The sequence below is a fragment of the Athene noctua genome, chromosome 14 (genome assembly GCF_965140245.1).
Source record: "Athene noctua chromosome 14, bAthNoc1.hap1.1, whole genome shotgun sequence".
Lineage (NCBI taxonomy): Eukaryota > Metazoa > Chordata > Aves > Strigiformes > Strigidae > Athene > Athene noctua.
This window is the reverse complement of record NC_134050.1, coordinates 13,776,514-13,798,661: the sequence shown is the minus strand read 5'-3', so window position 1 is coordinate 13,798,661 and position 22,148 is coordinate 13,776,514. Positions and strand designations below refer to the sequence as shown.

At 37.5% G+C, this 22,148-nt stretch overlaps 1 protein-coding gene across 1 annotated transcript; it reads left to right on the top strand.

Annotated features, from left to right (window-relative positions):
* The first annotated feature begins 1,097 nt into the window (after nt 1-1,097).
* COPB1 (COPI coat complex subunit beta 1) lies at nt 1,098-21,456 on the top strand. The gene is given in 23 exon segments (XM_074917894.1): nt 1,098-1,209; nt 4,021-4,171; nt 4,881-4,918; nt 4,920-5,111; nt 5,852-6,021; nt 6,672-6,786; nt 7,359-7,451; nt 7,995-8,132; nt 9,117-9,236; nt 9,684-9,791; nt 9,885-10,031; nt 10,458-10,603; nt 11,604-11,700; nt 12,253-12,413; nt 13,132-13,252; nt 13,616-13,843; nt 14,021-14,200; nt 15,252-15,396; nt 16,848-16,967; nt 17,412-17,557; nt 18,853-18,942; nt 19,733-19,888; nt 21,127-21,456. Coding segments are annotated over 22 exon segments (2,862 nt in total). The 5' UTR covers nt 1,098-1,209; nt 4,021-4,080; the 3' UTR covers nt 21,187-21,456.
* Nucleotides 21,457-22,148: the final 692 nt, after the last annotated feature.

The following is a 22,148-nucleotide window of genomic DNA, read 5'->3' as shown; positions in this document are numbered from 1 at the left end:
TTGCAGAATGAAGCTGCCAACCAGCTGGTGTTTTGGTTTTTTGAGTTCTCTGCTTTAGTAAACCCCAGCTTGTTTGGAACCGAATTACATCACTTTGCTTTCTTTACAGCCACCAGCCGGCCATGGGGCAGCAAAGGGCTTTTAGCTCACTAATGGCCTAAATTGATGTCAGGAGGGAAGCACGTAAAATTCCCGTTATGGTTCCCCTGAGCTGTGCAGTTGCTGAATAAACGGGCTCGACAGGGTTTTGTCCCTCCAGCTCCTGCACGGTCTGACTGAGGGGGGTACCTGGTGCCCCTTTAGACTCAAGCAGAGTGCCACAAAGTTTGGGACTAACAGTGACTTCTTTAGGGACATCTGTCAGGGAAGCCCAAGTGAGTCACTGCTTCCTAGGTACAAAAAGGGTGTTGTATTTTAAGCAAAACACATTCAGCATTTTTTTTTTTAATTTTTATTTTCTATGTGGGATCATTCTAGTCTTCTCACTGACGAGTACGGTGAAAAGGATAACAAACAAGATTTTGGGATGGACTCACATAGGGGCTCAATGTATTTTAAAAAATGTACTTTTTAAAAAAAAAGGCCTAAAACTTGCATTTTGTATTTATTAATAAAGCATGATGCTGTTTTGAACATGCTTTAAATACTGTATTGAATCCCTGTGAATAGTTCAGTCATGAAAATATCAAAATAATAATGTTGGGGCTCTGTATTTTGTTTTAAGCACTAGACAAAGCTGCTTCTAATTTTATTTAATATTTTTCCTCTTTTTTTTTTTTTCCCTATTTGTTTTTCTCCCGGCCACGCTTCTTTTTTTTTTTTTCTTTTTTTCTTTTTTTTTTTTTCTTCTCTGTGTGTATTTTAAAAATTTTTTTCGAGTCCTATTTTTACGAAAGGTGGCCTGAGGGACCCGCACCCCCCCCCCCCCCCTTCCTCCTTGCGCGGGAAAGTGACGTCAGAGGCGGAAGCCCCTCCTCCTGCGCTCGTGGCCGGCGCGCGCGCCCTCGCCCGTACGGCAACGCGAAAGGGGCGGGGCCGCCTCCGGCGGCCCCGCCCCTTTCGCGTTGCCGTACGGGCGAGAGGCGTGTCCTGCCGGAGCCGCCGTACTATCGATGTGGCCCGGCCGAGGAGCGGCTCCACGTCAGCCATCGCCAGAGCTCCGCACCGGGCCCGACTCGACCGGACCGGGCTGCCCCGCCGCGCCACCGAGTACGGAGCCTTGCGCCTGGGGAGCAGCCGCCTCGCCGGGGGCCTGGGGGGAGAGCGTAGGGCGGTGGGGAGGCCGTGGAGGTGCCGCCGCTCCAGCCAGGCCCGAGGCCTCACGGCCCCGCCGGCGCCTTCCTGGTGGTTCCGTCAGGGGAGCCCCCAGCACCGCTGTCAGGGGGCTGTGGGGGCTTAGGGCCGCCTCGCGGATTTGAGTGCCTTTGTGGCGCGGTGTGGTGGGTCTCCGGGTTTATTCAGGGGGATGGCGGGCAGACGGCGGAATCTAAATATTTTAAGTTTTGTCTCAGAGCTAAAAATGCGAGGGTTTTTGAGCAAAAAGTAATCACTTGGAAAATTAAGAAAGAAGTCTCCCTAAACTGGCTATAAATTTACTCGGGATTTTTTAATAAACGGTTTTACGTTATATATTTTAGGCCGTGCATCAATAAAACGATGCTTTCTCACGGTTCTGGTTTGTAAAGTACCCCAGTTCATAAGGCTCCCCAAGGATGTAGCTGGAGAGCAGGCGTGGCATTTTGACTTCCTGTGTTGTATAAACTGTATAAATTTCCTTATACAGCTGCTCAGAAATTTTATTGCTGAAGTAGTAGAGCAGCACCCACTTCTGTGTCTGCAGGGATTCTTTGTAAGATTAGAGTATAATTTCAAGGCTTGATGCCCTGCAAAGAGGAAAACTTGGTGGTGGTTCTCCCTGCCAAGTCTCCCAGCCCTGCGTTGTAGGAGTGTTGCTTTTCACTGGTACTTTTCAGAGGCTAAAATACGCTCCATGTCTTCATGCTTCAGAGACCTGTTCGCCTGTGATTTTTGAGAGAATTTCTGCAGTTGAAATGTTTGTATGAGTGAAGATACTTGGTCTGATTTTTGCAAGGATTTACTTTATGATCTGTGTGAGTCATTACTGGAGTTGAAGGTGGTAGCTGCAGGAGTTTTGGGTAACAGTATAGAAAAAGTATGCAAAAAGCTGCTGCTGAGGATAGAAAACATTTCTAAGAAGCGAGCAGGAGTCATTTACATAGATATTTCTGAGGATTAGATCCTGAAAACTCGTTGTTTAAAAACATAGAATTAATAACAAAGAATTGTTTTTTAGGGAAAAAAATTGTAGTGCGGTTATTTTCTTGGGTGGTAGTTGTGGTACTGTTTTAGTTGTGTAGTTTTCTTCTGTAAAAAGAGGCTACAGCCCAAGTTAATGCAACTTACCTGCTCAATGTTTAGCCTGATTTGATGAGAAAAGGGACTTTGGACCCAGTACCAGCTTGTGTATGGTCTCAGCTGCTCATTCGAACGCTACAACTCCATGTCCCACCTTTCCTCTTTTTTCTCAGGGCAGTTAGTGGGGCTGTACTTTTAACCAGGCTGGGAATGGGTGTTGGTCTGTTGGATTTTGTTTTTCGTACTGCTTCAGAAATAAGTTAAGAGTGTAGAGTTTACAAGGCTTGCATCTCAAAAGTTGTTTGCACCGATAAAAGGGGTGATGTGGGGTGGGAGCTGGCATCCCCAGACAGTAACTTCTTAAAACTGGCATGTTATTGAAAGCTTTGTCGTGGAGTTATGGTCCTGCTCAAGATCATTGAACTTAGAGGAAAAGTGCTCTGCAGTGAAAGCATAGCCTTGAGTTGGAAAGTTTAGTGTTTTCATCTTTATATAAGTCACGATCTTTGATAGGGATAATTTTTTTCAGTTCCGTTGGCTCTATTATTAGATAATAATTATTTAAAACAAGTGTGCTTTTACACAATATTTAACCGATGTGTCAATCATAATTTAAAGTAAAAAGGAATCTTCCTTGTTTTAATGATTGGTTAAACTCAGTCTAAGACTCCCAGAAATTTAATAGCAATAAAAGCACAGAGAAGGTAATTTTTATGTAAATTTGACACAGTTTCTGTAAAAAATACAAAATTGCTCATGTAATAAAAAGTAATAATTTTCTTTACTGTGCTTTTCAATATGGTATCATAGCATTAACTGAGCAAGCTCAAACCTGAGCATTTTTCATTACTTAAATGGAAATCTAGATGTCATTACATAAGGAAGAAACAAACATGAGTATGAGGACTGAGCTTAATTCTAATTTTGTTATCTGAACTGTCAGCCACACAGCAGCTCTGATAGATCTGTAATTTTCTCATACTTTTTACTGTAAAAGTACTTAGTTCTGTCATTAGGGTCTAGCAGAGCAGTGGGACAGTGGAGTTGAGCTGGTCTGAGAACCCTTGGCAAGTAAAAGAGAGGGTCCCTCTCCACCATGTTGTCTTTTTTCCTATTCTTCGTTTCTGCTCTGTTGGATCTCATGCTCATCTTCAAAGCTTCCTTCATAGGCTGATTCAACTTATTAAACAACTCAAAAAAAAAAAGTCTTTTTTTTTTTTTTTTTCCTGTGATGTTTTACAGCTGATTTTGCAGCTGGGCTCAGTTCACCTGGGGGGGCACAGGACTGCAGGGACAGTAGTAGGAATACAGAGCCAGGGTCAGGGAGGCGAATAGGTGAAGGAAAAGCTGCTGCATCGGTTCAGGTGCCTGTACACTTCAGTTATCTCTGACTGTGCCAAAGTATTGGAAAGATTTCTTTCATTTACTTTTCTTTTTTTGGTCTTTGGAAATTTCATGCTGCTTATCTTTTGGTACTAACAGGAATATTTTAGCATAACAGAAAACTGAGAAGGCTTTTGAATGTGACTTCTCAAGAAACCCAGCAATCCCTTCAAATCATTAAGTCAGTTCAGAAAACGTTTCTGTGGGGGTTATTAATAAAATCTGTTAACTTTGGGATGGCTTTGTTTGCTTGTTTTTCAGGTTGTCTGATATTTATGTCAAAATAATTCTTCCACTGAGAAAATTTTGTAGCCAGCAACCATGACAGCTGCAGAGAACGTGTGTTACACGTTAATCAATGTTCCGATGGATTCAGAACCACCTTCTGAAATCAGTTTAAAAAATGACCTAGGCAAGTACTGGACAATGATTTGAAGGATACTCCATCTTACCTAATTTATGCTCGTATTCCTCATTGTGCCTTTCCTTGAAGATTGTTTACCTTTTGTAAAGTCAGAACAAGTCAGTTTGATGGTTTCTTTTGTTCTTTTGATTTTTGAAATGTGTACGTTCCTCTGTTTGCTGTGTTTTGAGAAACTTCATGGTATTTATCTTACATGGTTTGTTTTGTTTTTCCCCCTCTCAGTCTGTGCAAAAATTTGAATTTTTTTTCCATCTTTCTGTTTGAAGCAGTACCTCTTTGGGCTCAAGCAGGTTTTAGCAATGCAATGATAAGCAACACACTGCGTTACCATTTTGTTGAGTGCCCTGCTGTATCTTGCTGGCAGGAATGGCAGTGTTAGTATTTAGTATATGTACGGCATGAGAGTGCATTGCAGTATCCCGTATAAAAGGCTGTTTAAGCATTGAAACAGTTTGTGAAATTTGTTGAACTCTGTTAATTCCAGTATGTTGATCCTAGAATTAAGTCTGAACTCTGTGCTTATTAAGTATCTCTTTCTTCCTCTTTATCCTTTTAGTAGAAGTAAGGGTGTGAATTTTATTGATATGCTAGATTGCACTCCATCAGAGAGGTTTCTGCCTTCTGACACTGAAGATCAGTGTTCCTATTAAACTAACTGTGGCATGTTAGCCTTCCTGATTTCTTCCTCCTCCTCTAGAAAAAGGAGATGTCAAGTTGAAGACGGAGGCATTGAAGAAAAGTAATCATTATGATTCTGAATGGTGAAAAACTACCTGGGCTTCTGATGACTATTATACGTTTTGTGCTGCCTCTCCAAGATCATACCATCAAAAAACTGCTGCTTGTCTTTTGGGAGATAGTGCCAAAGACCACTCCAGATGGCAGGCTTTTGCAAGAAATGATCCTTGTATGCGATGCCTACAGAAAGGTAGCACATTGTTTATTTCATTGCTTATGTTTCTATACTGGATCTTTTTAGAAAATGCATAATTTCGTGTTATTTAACAAATATATAAAAATGGTTTATGCTCAGCATTTCCTTCCTAACCATTATGTGTCAGTACTTCAGAACTGAATAACTGTAGATCACATGCAGACCTACTCCCAAGGAGTTATGATGTGTTCTTGTACTATTACAGCTTAACAAAAATTAAGTGCTTTTTGTTTCCGAGTCAGTGAATCTCAAAGATGAGGGGTAACCTCACTGCCATCTTCATAGCGTCTTGGGACAAGCCATGCATAAAAAGGACAGTATTTTTTGAATAATGTGTATTTGGGACACTCCTTCTCAGAGTTAATGAGGTCCTTCAGCTTCTTTGGCAACAGGGTGGATGCAGATGAACTAATACACACTAGAGGTTAGTATCCAGAGGACAGGGATTCCTGCAGGGTGAACTTTCACAGCCCTGGTAATAGGAGAAAATACATACAGTGCAGAGGAAAATACCACAGGCTTTGTAAGTTTTACTACACAGAAATACGTGGGGTTTTTTGTAGGGTAGCAGAGTTTTAAGAAGGTATTTCATGAGGAGACAGTGAGTTGTCATTGTGGATGTTGGGAATGTGTACCTTGGAAGAGTTGTGTGTGGGATAAGGCGAGCAAGTGCATACAGCTTAACAATTAGACTGAAGGGTCTGTCATTTCAAATATTTTCTTGTTGATTTTAGGATCTTCAGCACCCAAATGAATTTATCCGAGGCTCTACTCTCCGTTTTCTTTGCAAGCTGAAAGAAGCAGAGCTGTTGGAGCCTTTGATGCCAGCCATCCGTGCGTGTCTAGAACATCGTCACAGCTACGTGCGCAGAAATGCAGTTCTTGCAATTTATACAATTTATAGGTAAATGCCAGAAAAACTATTTAAAGTCATGGATGCAGAGGACTAAGGCTAGCTTTAGTGATCTAGATAGTTATTGAGATCATGTAAACATTTATCAAACACTGGTGTGATGTTTGGGATTTACTTGTTTGCTTTTTTGCCATGTATCTAGTGGATTTCTGTGGAGAAGCTAAAGGTACTGCTGCTGCTTTCCCAAGTGTGACTAAGGTCCTTATATTGCAGGTTAATTTGTATGGGCAGATGTCTTTCGTAATGATCTCAGCGTTATTAATAGTAATCATTGTCTACAACCTTAAATATGGAAGGATCCTTGCAGAAATATGGATATATACATTTATTTGTAGTGCAACTTTCTTCATGTACTGCAGTTATATTCTAAACATTATTGCAGTTGTTACCTGAACAGTGTGGCTGAATGTTACCAGTAAGCAGAAATCATTGATGGGGTGATGTCTCAGCTGTCATGATAACAAACAGGTTTTTAAAGCTCCTCGAGTCTGTTCACAGTTTCAAATAGCGGTGCAAAAGCTGCTTATCACCATTTTACATTTTTTAATTTTTGTAAATGCTTGTCTTGAGGATATGCACTTAAGCCTTAGGTTCTACTCCTTACCAGTAGTTCTTTTAATTATGATTTTTTTTTTTTAAAGAAATTTTGAATATCTTATACCTGATGCTCCTGAATTGATCCATGATTTCTTGGTGAATGAGAAAGATGCAAGCTGCAAAAGAAATGCATTTATGATGTTAATTCATGCAGATCAGGTAAGAATACTTGTCCTTAAACTCACTTGATTTAACTACTTGAAAATGTAGCCAGTAGTTTGTTGGTAGCATAATCTGTTTATAACATTAAAAAACATATATGATAATGTTAACCATTTGTGGAATATTTGGTAACTGGAAAAGTTAATGTATGTCTTTAGTGCTGTCTTCAACTTAAAGGAGAATTACTGCATTTGATGAAGGCTGAAAACTGAAACTACTTTTGCCAAGTGAGCTTAACCGGATTAAGTGCTCCGTTACCTACTGTTCTGTAGGTTTTGTAGTCACATGAGAAGTAAATGAAAATTTCTATTTAGTGTTTTGGATTATTTGCTCTACAGGCAATTGCATTTTTGTGCCTCATTACTATTAGTTTTGTCTCTCTTTTTGCCATCTGTAGGCAGGATTGATTAATTTGCTCTTCAGATTTACAGTGTTTTCATAAATTGTTTTAAATTTCAAGTTGAAGGGTTGAATATATGCTGCTCTGTGGTTTGATTTTTAAAATGTGTTTTGATTTAAAATATAGCTGAGTGAACATACTCAGAATAATTTATCTTTTATTTGTGTAGGATCGAGCTTTGGATTATTTGAGTACCTGTATTGACCAAGTCCAGACATTTGGTGACATACTGCAGTTGGTTATTGTTGAGCTCATTTATAAGGTAAAAGGGAAATGTTGTGGCACATTTAAAATGATTGTACGTGTTAGATTATATTAGTCTGCTTTTTAAAAGGGATAAAACATTGCTGGAAAAGGCCTTGCAGCTAGAGTTTAGTCCACGTCAGGAGTATGTCATTGTTTAGTAGAGCTGCATAAGGTTTGTATCGTGAAACAGTGAACTGCTGAAGGGTGCACGGTATAGAGCAAAGTGTCTCACCTGATCTGCTGTGGTGTGGACTGTGTATTATCAGACTGTTCTTCATGGGCACAAGCAGGGGGCATCTGTTACAGGAGCTGGTAGAGCCCATGCCCTTCCTTTTGATATGAGATTTTAAGACCTTGTAGCATTGCATAGAATTGTGAATAATAGCTTTTTAATAGCTTTTATAATTAGATTTTTACAACTGTGAATGATATTTCTTACCCCCAGAGAAGGCTGTCACCTTTTGCTTAATCTTCTCCTTGTTGTAAGATAGTGGAGCCATTAAGCTATATGATTGCTTTTTTCTTTATGTGCCAACTATACGTTATTGTTCTTATCTAGGTCTGTCATGCGAATCCATCAGAGAGAGCTCGGTTTATTCGCTGCATCTACAACTTACTGCAGTCATCAAGTCCTGCAGTGAAGTATGAAGCTGCAGGTACTCTAGTTACACTCTCCAGTGCACCAACAGCAATCAAGGTATAAAAATGATGTTTTCAGATGGTTTAGTGCACTGGAATAAATACTGTATGTTGATACTTTGAAAGAGCTAAGGTTTCAGTAATATAGGGTGTTTAACATCTCACGTGTGAAACCCTGTTTGAAAATACCTCTTAAAATTGGTCACAAAAAAAGATTGTGACTGTATTTTGCAGCTAATGGACTTCAGTAAGGGGCAAGCTTGAATACTGTGCAGACTTGTACAGTAGTTGGTACCAACCTGCAATCTTCTTGGCATACTTAGCAAAGCAGACTAAAGATGAAGATTTACAGAGACTGAATGACTTTCTTTACTCATAAATATTACTATTTTCAGGACAGGGTGGAAACATAAAGAAGTGAAGATTTACATTGATTACTGATCGACCTTGGGTTCCTAGATTTATGTTTGTACAGTGGATTATTTAAGAACACACAGAAATTTTGAACTTGTATGGAAATTTCAAAAATAGAATATGCAAGTCTAGATTTAGAATAAAACCATTGTAAATAGTAGTTTCAAAGAACAGGAGGAGTATTAATTCCAACATTCTCGCTTTACTATAGTAATTTTTGTTGAGTAGGAGTATTGTACATAGAAGCTGTCATTAAACCCATATCTAGATAGGCTAACACTGGCAACTATTTTAATTTTGTTTTCGTGCTCTGTTGTATATTTAAGAGCCGACCCAAGGCATGCCAGGAAATGTATCTCTTCATGACTTTCTTTGAATTTGAAATCAAGTCTAGGTGTTGTAAGCTGATGCCATAGTGACACTTCCTGTGTAATTTTTTTAATTTCATGGTGGAATCAATGTTTACAGTGGTCCAGAAAGTTTTAAAGTCTGTTCTCAGGTTCATTTCTGTGCCAATTCCTTGAGTAGTTGCTTTAATAGTACTGTAGGTGTGTTTTCCTGAATTTATCTCAGAAATTTGCCAGTTTCTCTCTTCATGCTTAAATGTTTTTCATCCTTTTAATTTTAGGCAGCTGCCCAATGCTACATAGATTTGATTATTAAAGAAAGTGATAATAATGTGAAACTGATTGTTTTGGATCGGTTGATTGAATTAAAGGAGCATCCTTCCCATGAACGGGTGTTACAGGTATGTGAGCTATATCTTTTCCTGCAGGCTTATTGAAGGCTTTTTTTTTCCAAAATGAAACTTTCAGGTGTTGTGATGTATGGAAAAGTGTACTTCTGAAGTTTAAATCTTCCGTTGATATGCTTTTGGTAAAAACATATTAGATTAACTTTTATGTTTATGGATTGCTGATTTTATTGTCTGCATAAGAATTAACAATGGCAAATGCTGTCTTGATTGTAAGGCTTAATGATGTAGCTTGCATGGTAGACTTCGGTGTACGTGTAGAATGTATTTAAATGAACACTGTGAAGTTCCTAATGCCTAGGATATCTTCTTGTTTGTCAGTAGATCACATATTATACATCCTGAAAGTCTTTGAAAATCATTGAGGACTGAAAATTAGAATTGTGTGAAAAGGAAGTAATTTAAAGTAACAAAGCAGTTATAATTTTCTTATTGTTTCAGGATCTAGTTATGGACATCCTCAGAGTGCTGAGTACCCCAGATCTAGAAGTGCGCAAAAAAACCCTTCAACTGGCTCTGGATCTTGTCTCTTCAAGAAATGTAGAGGAGGTATAATATATATTACTATTGTTTTATTAAATTATTTTTTTATTCTTTGGAAAAATATGGGACTTTCTCAATTTCATTTGATCTTTTCTGCAGCTTGTGATTGTTCTGAAGAAGGAAGTGATTAAAACTAATAATGTGACAGAGCATGAAGATACAGACAAGTATAGACAGCTGCTTGTTCGTACATTGCATTCCTGTAGTGTTCGGTTTCCAGATATGGCTGCAAATGTTATTCCAGTGGTATGCAAATGTTTAATTATATTGTCATTAAATATGTTCTAGCTATTCTCAAAACCTGGAGAATAACTGAAGCTGAAGTGTTTCTAATAGTGGCCTCACACAAAGCAATACTATTTTTAATCCCTAAAGAAATACAGGGATTTTGGTGCTGTAGTTATTTGTCTCCTGAGACTTTATTTTTAGATAATTTTGAAGAATGTGAGCTGAAGAGTACCTTCACTTAAAAGTGCAATAATTTGTACCACTAGAAAAACAATTTGGGGGTTATGATAATTGGTAGTTGTTTTCAATGTATTTAAGGTTGACTTCAGCTTTGTTTAACAGGAGATGTACATGCAGTTTTATTTTTCTGAATGTAGAAGGAAAAATACTATTGTACAAACTTAGCCGTGCTACTATTTGTGCCTGTATTCACTCTTCTACTAGCTGATGGAGTTCCTTAGTGATAATAATGAAGCGGCTGCTGCTGATGTCTTGGAGTTTGTGCGGGAAGCGATCCAGCGATTTGATAACCTCAGACCTCTTATTGTTGAGAAGATGCTTGAAGTCTTTCATGCTATTAAATCTGTCAAGTGAGTCCAAAATATGATATCGGACATTGGAGCACCCAGTGGCTCACTTGCACTGAATGTATATTGTCATTAAATATGTATCAGAATCCTTGCAACTCCCACACAAAGAATAACTGAAGCTGAGACATTTTGGGGATAGATGATTTCTAGGTACAGCTTCCTTCTTGCCTGTTTGTACAAAACATATATTGGGTGTTTGTTGCATTGAGTGAAGAAAATAATTTCACATTTAGTTTTTATGAGGAAATTCATAATTTTATTTCCACTTACTAGAAGACAGCATTGTTGGTGAACTCTGAAGTCATGTATTTGTTAAAATAGAATTACTAAGGGTTTATCACAGCAGGAGTCTGCACTTCTAGGCAACTGGAAGTACTGTACATTTACTAGAAGACTCAGTCTAACACGGACTGGGCTTTGCAATCTGCAAAGCTTCTTTAATACCTTTCAGGGCTCTAAAAGCTTGGTCTTCTGATGGCTCTGCAAAGGTTAAGTCATATGAGAACTTCTCTGGATCAAGACACCATTCTGCCATTCTTGCAATACACAGGAAACTGAATCCTATCTCAATCATCATCTCATCAAGTTGGGGAAAAAAACCTCTGAAGCTTTGCTATTTTTTTCCCTCATCTTCATTCATGGTCTTGTTTTTAATTTTCTCCTCCATGAAGGAACAGTTAGTTTGTCTCAGTTAACTGGATAAATTACAGCTGACTTTATTCACATAGAGTTATTTTATTATGGTCATAATGAAATTTAGTTTTGTGAGTATCAGGACTAACACAGATGGGAATAAATTTGTAGCAGAGAATGTATCTGAATTGATATACTCGTTCATTAGTTTATTAAGGCTGACAGGATGATTGCTTTTGATCAAACTTGCTTTCTGTCAGTCTGAATGTGTCAAGACTGGCCTTTACCACCTGACCATAAATCACTTCCCTGGATGTTAGTTTGAATATATCATGAAAGCATGACTTGAGTTCTGTTCTCGTCTTAGGATTTATCGAGGAGCTTTATGGATCCTTGGAGAATATTGCAGTACAAAGGAAGATATACAAAGTGTAATGACAGAAGTTCGCAGATCACTTGGAGAGGTGTGTTTACTTTGTTAGGCTAGCTCTTTGTGGTTTTACTTACTATTAAGCAGTGTGTTTTCTAAGAAAAATGTATTTTTTAAAAAACAGGTAAGAGTCAACACTTGTGATATGTAATGTCATCTGCACATGAAATCTTAAGTAAAAACTAGTTAGGGTTTTGCTTTCTTTTTTTTTAAAAGTAGCATACCTGAAGCTAGCATATACTGAGAATAAATGATACCTGTTAAGAGGGGAGATGAGAAATTCCTTATTTCAGAAAATTAGAGCAACTTTAAGATATGATTTAATTATATCCGCTAACAAAGGAAGAATGCTTTAAGTCAGGGTTGTTCCAAGAGGCATCTAAGACAGTCTGTGCAATGTGAGTTTTATTGCATGGGTAGGAGGCTTCTGTATATATTTCAACATCTGCTTATCTCCTCAGATTCTCTGAAAACTTGCACTGTAACTGACCATTTACTTATAAAAAACAATGCAGGTAATTTTTATTAAAACCTGCAGAACAGGTTTTTACATTAATTGTAACAATTGTTTCCTGTTTGTTTCTAGATACCAATAGTAGAATCTGAAATCAAGAAAGAAGCTGGTGAGCTAAAACCTGAAGAGGAGGTGTCTGTGGGTCCAGCCCAAAAATTGGTGACAGAGATGGGCACTTACGCAACACAGAGTGCTCTCAGTAGTTCCCGACCTGCCAAAAAGGAAGAAGATAGGTATTTAAGATTTTGTACTAGGCCAAACTGACTTGTTTTTGTGGGTTTGGTTTGTTCTGTTTTGTTTATTTATTTATTTATTTATTTAACTGGTATTCTCTCCCATACAATGTTCGGTGATTGAGGTAGTTCCCTATTTTAAGGTATTATTCCAGGTAGATGATACCTGATAGGAAATTGCTTAATTGCTTAAGATTTCTAATGAAAGCTTACTGTGTATGAAAAAGGACATTACTGATTTATGGTATTGTAAATTCCAGTTGATTCTTCGTAATTCATACATGCTCCTCACGATTTTATTTGTATTACAGAGATACTACCTTTAGATTAAAACTTTTGTTTTCTTAATATCACCTTGCACTATTTAATACTTGCTATAGTTTATTTTATTGGTAGCTAGGATAATTGCTATATTTCCTTAATTACTGCAGATGGGCTGTTACATCTTGACTAGTCATTATCATCTCAGAGCTACAATGAAGGTATTACACATTACACTTTTCACTCCCTATTCTGAGTGGAAATGGCTGTGTGACTTGTGCATATCTCTGTATCTGGAAAACTACTTCTAGAGGGGGAAAAAAAAAAACCACAACCAACTTCTGAGACCTTCCAAGCTTGTTTTATTGGTACAATATGGATGTTAAGATATGAAGATAAGTAGGCTAAGGAGTGTAATCCAAAACTAGTTTTTTTGTTATCATTTGTCTCTCTGCAGACCTCCGTTACGAGGATTCCTGCTCGATGGTGATTTCTTTGTTGCAGCTTCCCTTGCTACAACTTTAACTAAGATTGCTTTACGATATGTGTCACTAGTTCAGGAAAAGAAGAAACAAAATGTAAGTCATCTATTGTGTTTTCACCACAGTTGTGAAGAAGAGCTGGTTGTTTCCTCTTTTCTTTTAAAGAGATGCAAAGTGGGTTAAATCCAAAGTGAAGTGCCAGTTATGTGATTGGATAATAATGATAATCTGGGTTAAGAACAGGGCCTCCCTCTTTCCAGCCACTCTATCTAGACCGTCTCTAAGTCATGCTGCTTGGTTTCAAGATAACAAGTACTAAAAAAATAAGTAATCTGTTCAGAGATTTTATCATTTGATTAATGTGCACCTTTTCTTAAATAGGTCAGAAATAAACGTTCCTGTAAAGCTATGTAAAAAGCAATAACCTCTTCCATTCTCTTTCCTTTGTCCTCCTCTCAGTCCTTTATTGCCGAAGCTATGCTGCTGATGGCCACTATTCTCCACCTGGGAAAGTCCTCTCTTCCCAAGAAGCCAATTACAGATGACGATGTGGATCGTATTTCCTTGTGTCTGAAAGTTTTGTCAGAATGTTCTCCTCTCATGAATGATATTTTCAACAAAGAATGCAGGCAGTCCCTCTCTCATATGCTGTCAGCCAAGCTAGAAGAGGAGAAACTTTCCCAGAAGGTGAGCTATTATAAGTGTGTAACCATAAACACTTGGAGTTTTTTACAGATGTTCATGTTGAAGTTGGTCCCAGAAGTATCACCATTTGACTCTGTGTAAGTTGACCATTATTTGACTGTGTTTCTGTGCTAAGGAATGGAATTCATTGTGAATTCTTGAATATTTCTCTTCCTGCAGAAAGAATCTGAGAAGAGGAATGTGACAGTTCAGCCAGATGATCCCATTTCCTTCATGCAGCTTACTGCTAAAAATGAAATGAGCTCAAAAGAAGACCAGTTTCAGCTTAGCCTTCTTGCAGCAATGGGCAACACACAGAGGAAAGAGGCTGCTGATCCTCTTGCATCCAAACTTAATAAGGTAATGTCAAAGTCAGTGTTTATATATGCTTTGTGCTGCTTATGCACCAGATCAGCTTTGGGAATCAGAGGCTGGAACTGATGACCCAGGCTGTGCTGGTTGATTGGTAAGACCCAGGTATTTCTCTCCTGGTTACGATCAGGAGGAAGAGGAAAGCCCTTGTGCTTAAAGTTGTTACCTTCTTCACATGGGAGGGGAAGAATAAGGAGGAGACTTGGAGAGTGCAGAGCTGGTGGAAGGTGGAGCAGAAATTAAGGTTGTGTGCTGGTCTGCAGAAGCCCAGTGAGGTTCACGGGGAGGAGAGCAGGGGTGACACAAGTGATTATGAACCCCTTTCTTTGGCTGCCATATCCTATTGACAAGTGCAGTGATTCCTTGTCTCACTCTTCATACCTTTTTTTTGCTGCTGGTTACCAGGGCCTGCAGAGAAGGTCGTAAGGGAAGAAATCTCTTGATTCATTCATTAGTTAGAGTTAAAAAAACAGACCTTATTCTTTACAAGACTGGATGAATTCCTTGTACTATTTAAATCTATCTTTTCATTTTAAGTCAGCATTTCTTTGCCCTGCTGATCTTTTTAAGAATAAACGGCATATCTTAGGAACTTAGGTGAATTCAGTTCAGAACACGTCTTGTCTGGAAAGATTTCATACCTGCAGTGTGTATGCTAAAGGACATGTGAAGGAAGGATGTGGTTAAAATTTATGGATAATAAGGACAGTTACTGTGTTTAGCTGTAAATCAATGAAGTCTGTTTATTTTGGAAGACTTAAGCATAAACTTTAGATTTCCTAAACATCACAACTTCTTTAAATACTATTTTCTAGATAAAACTTGTGATTTTTGCAGTGGTTTTTTCCGATTTTATTTTTTCCTTTTTCTTACGAGTAAGTTAGTTCTGTGGAATTAAAAGCTTGATGTGGAGGCTCATATTAAAGAGTAAAGGATTTAATTGTACTTTATTCTCTTTTTTTTGTCATTGTTTGACGTGATTCCATGTTTTAAACTGGTTTATGAGAGGAAAAATACCTTACGCTCTTTCCTTTCACAGGTTACTCAGCTGACAGGTTTCTCAGACCCTGTCTATGCAGAAGCGTACGTCCACGTCAATCAGTATGACATTGTGCTGGACGTGCTTGTGGTCAACCAGACCAGCGACACCCTGCAGAACTGCACACTAGAGCTGGCTACGCTGGGTGAGGGACACTGGGGGAAGCAGAGCTGCTGCTCAGCACCTAGTCCTAAGGAGTTTCTGAAACGCTTACAAATACTGACAGATTTATGCTAGCTAGTTGCTATTTTGAAAGGAAATTTTTTTGGTGCCTTTAACCATACTTTTTTCTTCCAAAAGGTGGAAGATTTGTATCTACTGGCACCGACAATAGTATATGATGAATATAAATTGTAGTCAGATTATTAATTTTTTTTCATGCTTTTTTCACTAGAAAAATAGCATTCCACTTCCCCTTCTCCCTTTTTCCTGAAATATGGGCAATTTTTTTGATATATTTATTCCCCATTTTGCTGTTAGCGTAGAGCAAGAGGATAAAATCCAAACTGATATATGGAGCAAATGTCAGGCAACAGAAAGCCATCTGCCCTGGGTGGTTCTTGCACTCAGCCTGAGGAACTGAAGTACTGCATTTACTCAGCTGAAACCATTCCCTGTACCAACAGCTGTACCAAAGGCTTGCTTGAACAGTACTGAGGCTTCATTAACTCTTTTAGGGGAGGGACTGGAGCAGGGATAATCCGAGAACAGTAACCAGTTCCCTTTTGGTTGTCCTCTGTTTTGGAGTTAAAACAGGTTTACAACTTTCAAGGGGAATGCATGTTACATTTAATTGATGTAGATATGACTGAAGGGGCATAATGGTCCTAATCTTTTGTAAGTCATTTCATCAGATGAATGATGGAGATAAATAAAATGAAAATAGGTTGTATTTTTCGATTTTTCAGCTCAGTAAAGTGGGATTCTGTATTTCCAAGTTGGTTTCTCCAGATATATTGCAAAAAACGACTTGATGCATCACTCCTGTCTGTAGAGCTGATGCTGTTCATGCTGTATTCTCAAATTGCACAGTTTGATAGAACTAAGGAGTCTTTTACAATTGCTTGCTAAAGGATTAGAAAAAATACATCTCTACTGTTTCCTGAGAGCAATTATATTCAAAATCAAGGTGTTACTTTGACCTGTTTATAAATAGCTTAGTGTGTGTAATACTGAACATTGAACTTTGGTTTTGAGACCCTTGGCTGTAGGATTAGGTTGTTATGATGTTGTCATTGATTAAAACACAAGGTAGAATTAACCATTTCCTGATTGTTAAAAATTTAATACTAGATTCAATCCAAAGCCAATTTAAGTCAGTATTTGCATTTGTTTTCAGTGGGATTTGGGTGAATATGCTAATATTTTAACTGAAATTTGTAATGTAATGTAAATTATTTTGTCTTGCAGGTAGCAAACAGTAAAAATATTTTTTAAAAAATTCCAAACCAACTAATACCTTTATGGTGGTATTTAGTGCAGCTCTGTAGACATTAGAATGGAATGACAAGAAAATAAAAAATATTGTTCCAAAAGCTAAATTCATTGTGGACTGTTGATGTTCCCTGACCCCTGTCTCTCAATTTGTTTACACAGGTGACTTGAAACTTGTGGAAAAACCATCTCCTCTGACACTTGCTCCACATGATTTTGCAAACATTAAGGCTAATGTCAAAGTCGCTTCAACAGAAAATGGAATAATTTTTGGTAATATTGGTAAGTAACCAATTCAGTGTGCAAAATTAACATTAATGTGTAGCATTTCTTAACTGCTTAATGAACTCATTATTAATTAAAACACTTTGTACTGGGAGAGGAGATTAAATGGTCTGCAATGTATGCATATTTTGTGTTGATTTTTAAAAGTATATATCACTTTTACTTAAAATCAGAGTAGAACATGCTCCTTTAGAATGTCAGCATGATACTTGAACCCAGGTCTCTGAATTTGCAATGACATAGACAGCCTTGCCTGAAAGAGCAATACACTTAACTCAGAGTTCTGTGGCAGCTGGGTAAAGCACTTGAAGCGGACAGAGATCAGCAATGAGACTGAGCAAGTGTTGACTGTTGTTAACTGGCAGGTGGTCACTGAGCACTCTTATTTGGTGCAAATTCACTTTTTTTAACCATTAAGGTGGTTTGTGTTTTATATTGCAGTGTATGATGTCTCTGGAGCAGCCAGCGACAGAAACTGTGTGGTTCTCAGTGATATTCACATTGACATCATGGATTACATCCAGCCTGCCTCTTGTACGGATGCAGAATTCAGACAAATGTGGGCAGAATTTGAGTGGGAAAACAAAGTTAGTTTTATTTTTTGTATGTTATTTGGGTTTTTTGTTGAGGTATAATTCTGTTTCTTGTTCTACATCAGCACATTACGTCAACATTATCTCTTGTGATACAAACCTCATTCAGCATCGCATTGGATGTTGGCCTCAAGTAACTTACTGTCTTGTTGCTATCTTACCCGTTTCACAGGCTTATGATGCAATATCGAGCGTTTTTTTCATACAAAAGAGTATGTGCGTTGAGCCTTACCTTCTGTATGGAAGGTGTCTGAATTGATTGATGACTGCTGTGTATTTCAGCTCAAAGGCAAGATAGCAACAAGTATAAGTTTATGCTGAGACTGCAGAATTATTCATACTGCTTAGCCTCTCCAGTTCTGAATTACATTATCTTTCTTTTTTTTAAAAACAAAAATCATAGAATCAGAGAATCGTTTGGGTTGTGAGGGACTTTTTAAAGGTCATTTAGTCCAGCGTCCCCTGCTTTGGGCAGGGACATCTTTCACTTTATTACGTATACTGTAGCGTATGGTTGTGGCTGCTGTGTAAGACCAGCAAAATGGTGGGTACACTTAACATTGGTGAGAGCCCAAACTGTTAGTTACAGGCCTGTTTAAAAAAAGTGTTTAAAAGGAGATAATGCTGCTTTGTTGTATGAGATTAGTTTAAGAACAGAAACATAAAAAACAGAATGGGAGGTATTTTACACAAACTGTAGCCTTGTTTGTTACATATATTTACCTGTATTTACTTCAGACTAGATTTAAGTGTCTCAGGGGGAACCTGAGAACAATAAATTTTAATACGTGATATGTGAAGCCTTAGCAATTTGTAAACTACTCCTAAAAGATCTGTTCAAAAGCAATTTAAACAAGACCCACAATATTCAATATGAGAAAGCCAAGGCAGCCCAGAGGATTTTGTTGCTAGGAGGGAAGGATGAAAGTAGTTTTCATCATGGGTTAAAAGGAAGCTTTTGGACTAGATACCATCGTTTCTTGTTCTGGTGATGTGTAAACTGTATTCAGACAAGAAGTCCACTGTCTGCTGTAGAGAGACTACATGTTCAGCAGAATATATTTTAGAAATCATGGTAATGACATGAAATTCTTACTCTTTAATGTTAAAGTGGATGGCAGGAGGCAAAGATGTCACCAGATAATAGGAAGTGCAGCTAGCTTACCGAATGTGATGTTCCTCAAGGAGAACTGCAGGGTAATCTCCTTTGTAGAGCCCCGAGGAAGAGATGGTTTCAGAAATGCCCAAGGTGCTAATTAAAGTAACTGCCATTTTTTCCCTTCCTGAAGGTTACAGTGAATACAAATATCATTGATCTAAATGAATACTTACAGCACATACTGAAGTCAACCAATATGAAATGCCTGACTCCAGAGAAGGTGAGCTATTTGCTTGGAGACTTTTAGACACCCTTTTTAGTTGTGGTGCTTTATTGATTAATTTGTTTAGCATTTGTTAGGAATATTAGAGATGCTTGCTTACAATATCAAACAGTATATATACTTCAAAGGTTTTAAATGAGTGGTCTGAAATGAGTAAAAGCAAATTTTTATCAAAATTCCACGTTGCTTAATCACTTCAGCTATTTCTTGCTCAGTTAGAAAATGAGAATGTCTGTTTTAATTTGTAGTAGTTAAACTGTAGTATAGATTTGATGGGACCATTTGTTTTGATAAAGGTTTTTTTCAGTAGCTCCAAGTTACTTCCTCTCTGTCAAAATTTACCTTTCTTTTGCCAGTTTAGCCTTTTTGTTGTAAAGCAAAATAAATGTATACAATAGCTATTTGCTATTAAGCCATATGTATAATAGATATTAGCTAATATATGTATAGGAGCTAGGTATGTATAGTAGAAACTAATATATATATATATAGTAGCTATTGCTACTATTTAACTTCTTTACCATTTTGCCCTTCATTAAATCAGACCAGAAAATGCCATCCTACCTAGCCTTGATGAGTACTGTAGATTGCATGTCTTCTAATATTAATTTTAGAAAAAGACCACTGCTGTTTCCCATTGCATGATTCTCACACTTTACAAAATATTGTATGTGAAGAATCAAGTTTAAACATTAAATACTGGTATCTGCCTAGCTAACCTAGGATGAATTAGAATATGTTTAAAGGGTTTTGGCCTTTCTAAAGAGTTCAAATGTGCTTTCTGTAGGCACTTTCTGGTTATTGTGGCTTTATGGCGGCCAATCTTTATGCACGTTCCATATTTGGGGAAGATGCACTTGCAAATGTCAGCATTGAAAAGCCAATTCATCTTGGACCAGAGGCGCCTGTCACTGGTCACATACGGATCCGTGCAAAGAGTCAGGTAATATGGCTTACATCTAGAGTACTGTTTCTCCTTGTCATTTTTAAGAAAATGTGCCAAGCCCTCTAAAAAAGTTTTAGGATGTACATCAGTTTCTAGTACTAGGTAAATGGGAAAAATTTAGGGAAGATTAATAACTTTAGTTTTAAAACTGCCTTATACAGATTTTGTGAGGAAATAATGTCTTTCTAATTAGGTGTAGTCATACCCTAAAACCACATTATAGTGTATTATCAGAAATTAGGCATTTGTGCTAAGATTTCCGTATTTTATAATAGCACTGCAAATAGGTTGTTATATTTTATTTGCTTTTAAATAAAAGAGCAAATGCTCACCAAGGTTTCTGTTTCCTACTAAATTGCACATTTCGATTTCACACAAGGAAATTTTATGCATGTAATTGCTGTTTGCTGGTTCTTTTTAAAAACAACAAAACAAAACCCGAAGTCTTTCAGTAGGGTTATTTTCTGTAGGTACACCTTTGAGCCTCCTTTGGATTTTAGAACTTCTGCCTTCCTACTAAAACCAAGTACAAGATTTGGAACTTTAATAGTAAAAACCCAAACAGTGTACCAATAGAAGTATTTTAAACAGCATACAATAAAGGACTACCTGAGAGTTTTCACGTTCAAAGCAACCATTTAGTTTATATGATGTCACTGTAAAGATTTTGAAGTGGTTTAAATTGTTGTTTCTGATATGTTTACAGTTGTATTTTAACATAAGAGTGCATTCAGTTACATATGCCAGTTTGGTTTCATCTGCTATGGATTACGTGGATTTATTCATGCAGTTTCTTTTGAGATTTCTTCAGTTTCTATGCAACACGAATATGGTTTTGTGATTAAATTATTTTCTGTATTGAGTGCTAGTGTCAGCACTGGGACTTTCAACAGCTGAATTTCGGTAACTGGACTGACAGCTGTAATTTCTACAGGGGCAGCCTACTTTCAATTGGTGGAAGGTCAAAAGGCTTAAATTTTTTTATTCTTCTGCTTTTTGTATTGATAACAGATTTAGCGGTTGCTAGCTCATTTAACTGTTGCAACAATATATGCAGATCTAGCCTTTAGCTAGTGTAAAGAAAGTGTGCATTATACTGTATACAAATAAATGAGCACTTTTAATTTCCATGCCACTAACTTCATAGACTTCTATATATGGAATTTCCATTTTAAGATAAATAAGATAAAGTTATTGTGAAATATCTGTCATGAATGTCTTTCTTTTCCTTACAGGGAATGGCCCTGAGTCTTGGAGATAAGATCAATCTGTCTCAGAAGAAAACAAGTTTATAAATTTTACTTAATGTCTTTTCAGTCTTTTACAATTTAACCTTAGGTATGTGGCTTTTGAGATCCAGAACATAGTATATTCTTCAGTGTTCTGTAATGTAGAAGCCGAGCTTTTGAGCTGAAAGCATTCCAGCAGATAATTTATAGGTTCTCATGATTGATACTGAGCAAAACTTTAAATTGCCAGGTTTTTTTCTTTGTCCTGGAAGTCATGTTTTCTTTGTCTCTAATATATATTGATGCTCACAGTACAATAAACAAATTATGCCAGTACTGTTTTGTCTGTAAATTATAATCTCTGTATTTTTTAATTAGTATTAAATATCTGGCCAGGGGTATTTTGATACTCTTAAGAAAGTGGGAGTGTGTAATTGCTTTAGTGTTTAACGACTAGGCCTGAATTGTGTCAGTGTGTGATCATGACTCTTAAAATACTCTGGTATACCTAGGAGAATATATATTTGACAGCTAAATCAAAGGTGGTATGTTCTAGATGATTGCTTTAGTAATGTAATCACTTGGCAGAGCCGAGTGTGTAATAACAGAAAAGAGATTGTCAAAATTCAGCTCTTTCCAGCAAGTAGTAGAACCTTAAACTTTGTTTCTGAGAAATGCTTTCCTAACAGTGTTATCATGAGTAACATTGCTGGCTTGTTCTTCTTTTTTAGTTAATATAGAAAAGACATCCAAGTGCAATATTAAAGCTGTAGCAGCGTAAGCAGTATTTTCACTGAATGCAGCCATTAGCCACATGTGTATGCTCAGGAAGGAAGGATTCAGACTGATTATGGTCTTGCAGTGAATTGAATGAAGTTGAGGAATTGCAGAAAAGGAAGAATTCTGAGTGAAGGTCAGTTCAGGACATGGAAGTGAGTTAACACCATTTGGCTACTAAATGTTCTGCAAATTAGCAGTAGATTAAAACATACAACCATTAGATTGAAAATACTTTTAGCTGCATCTGT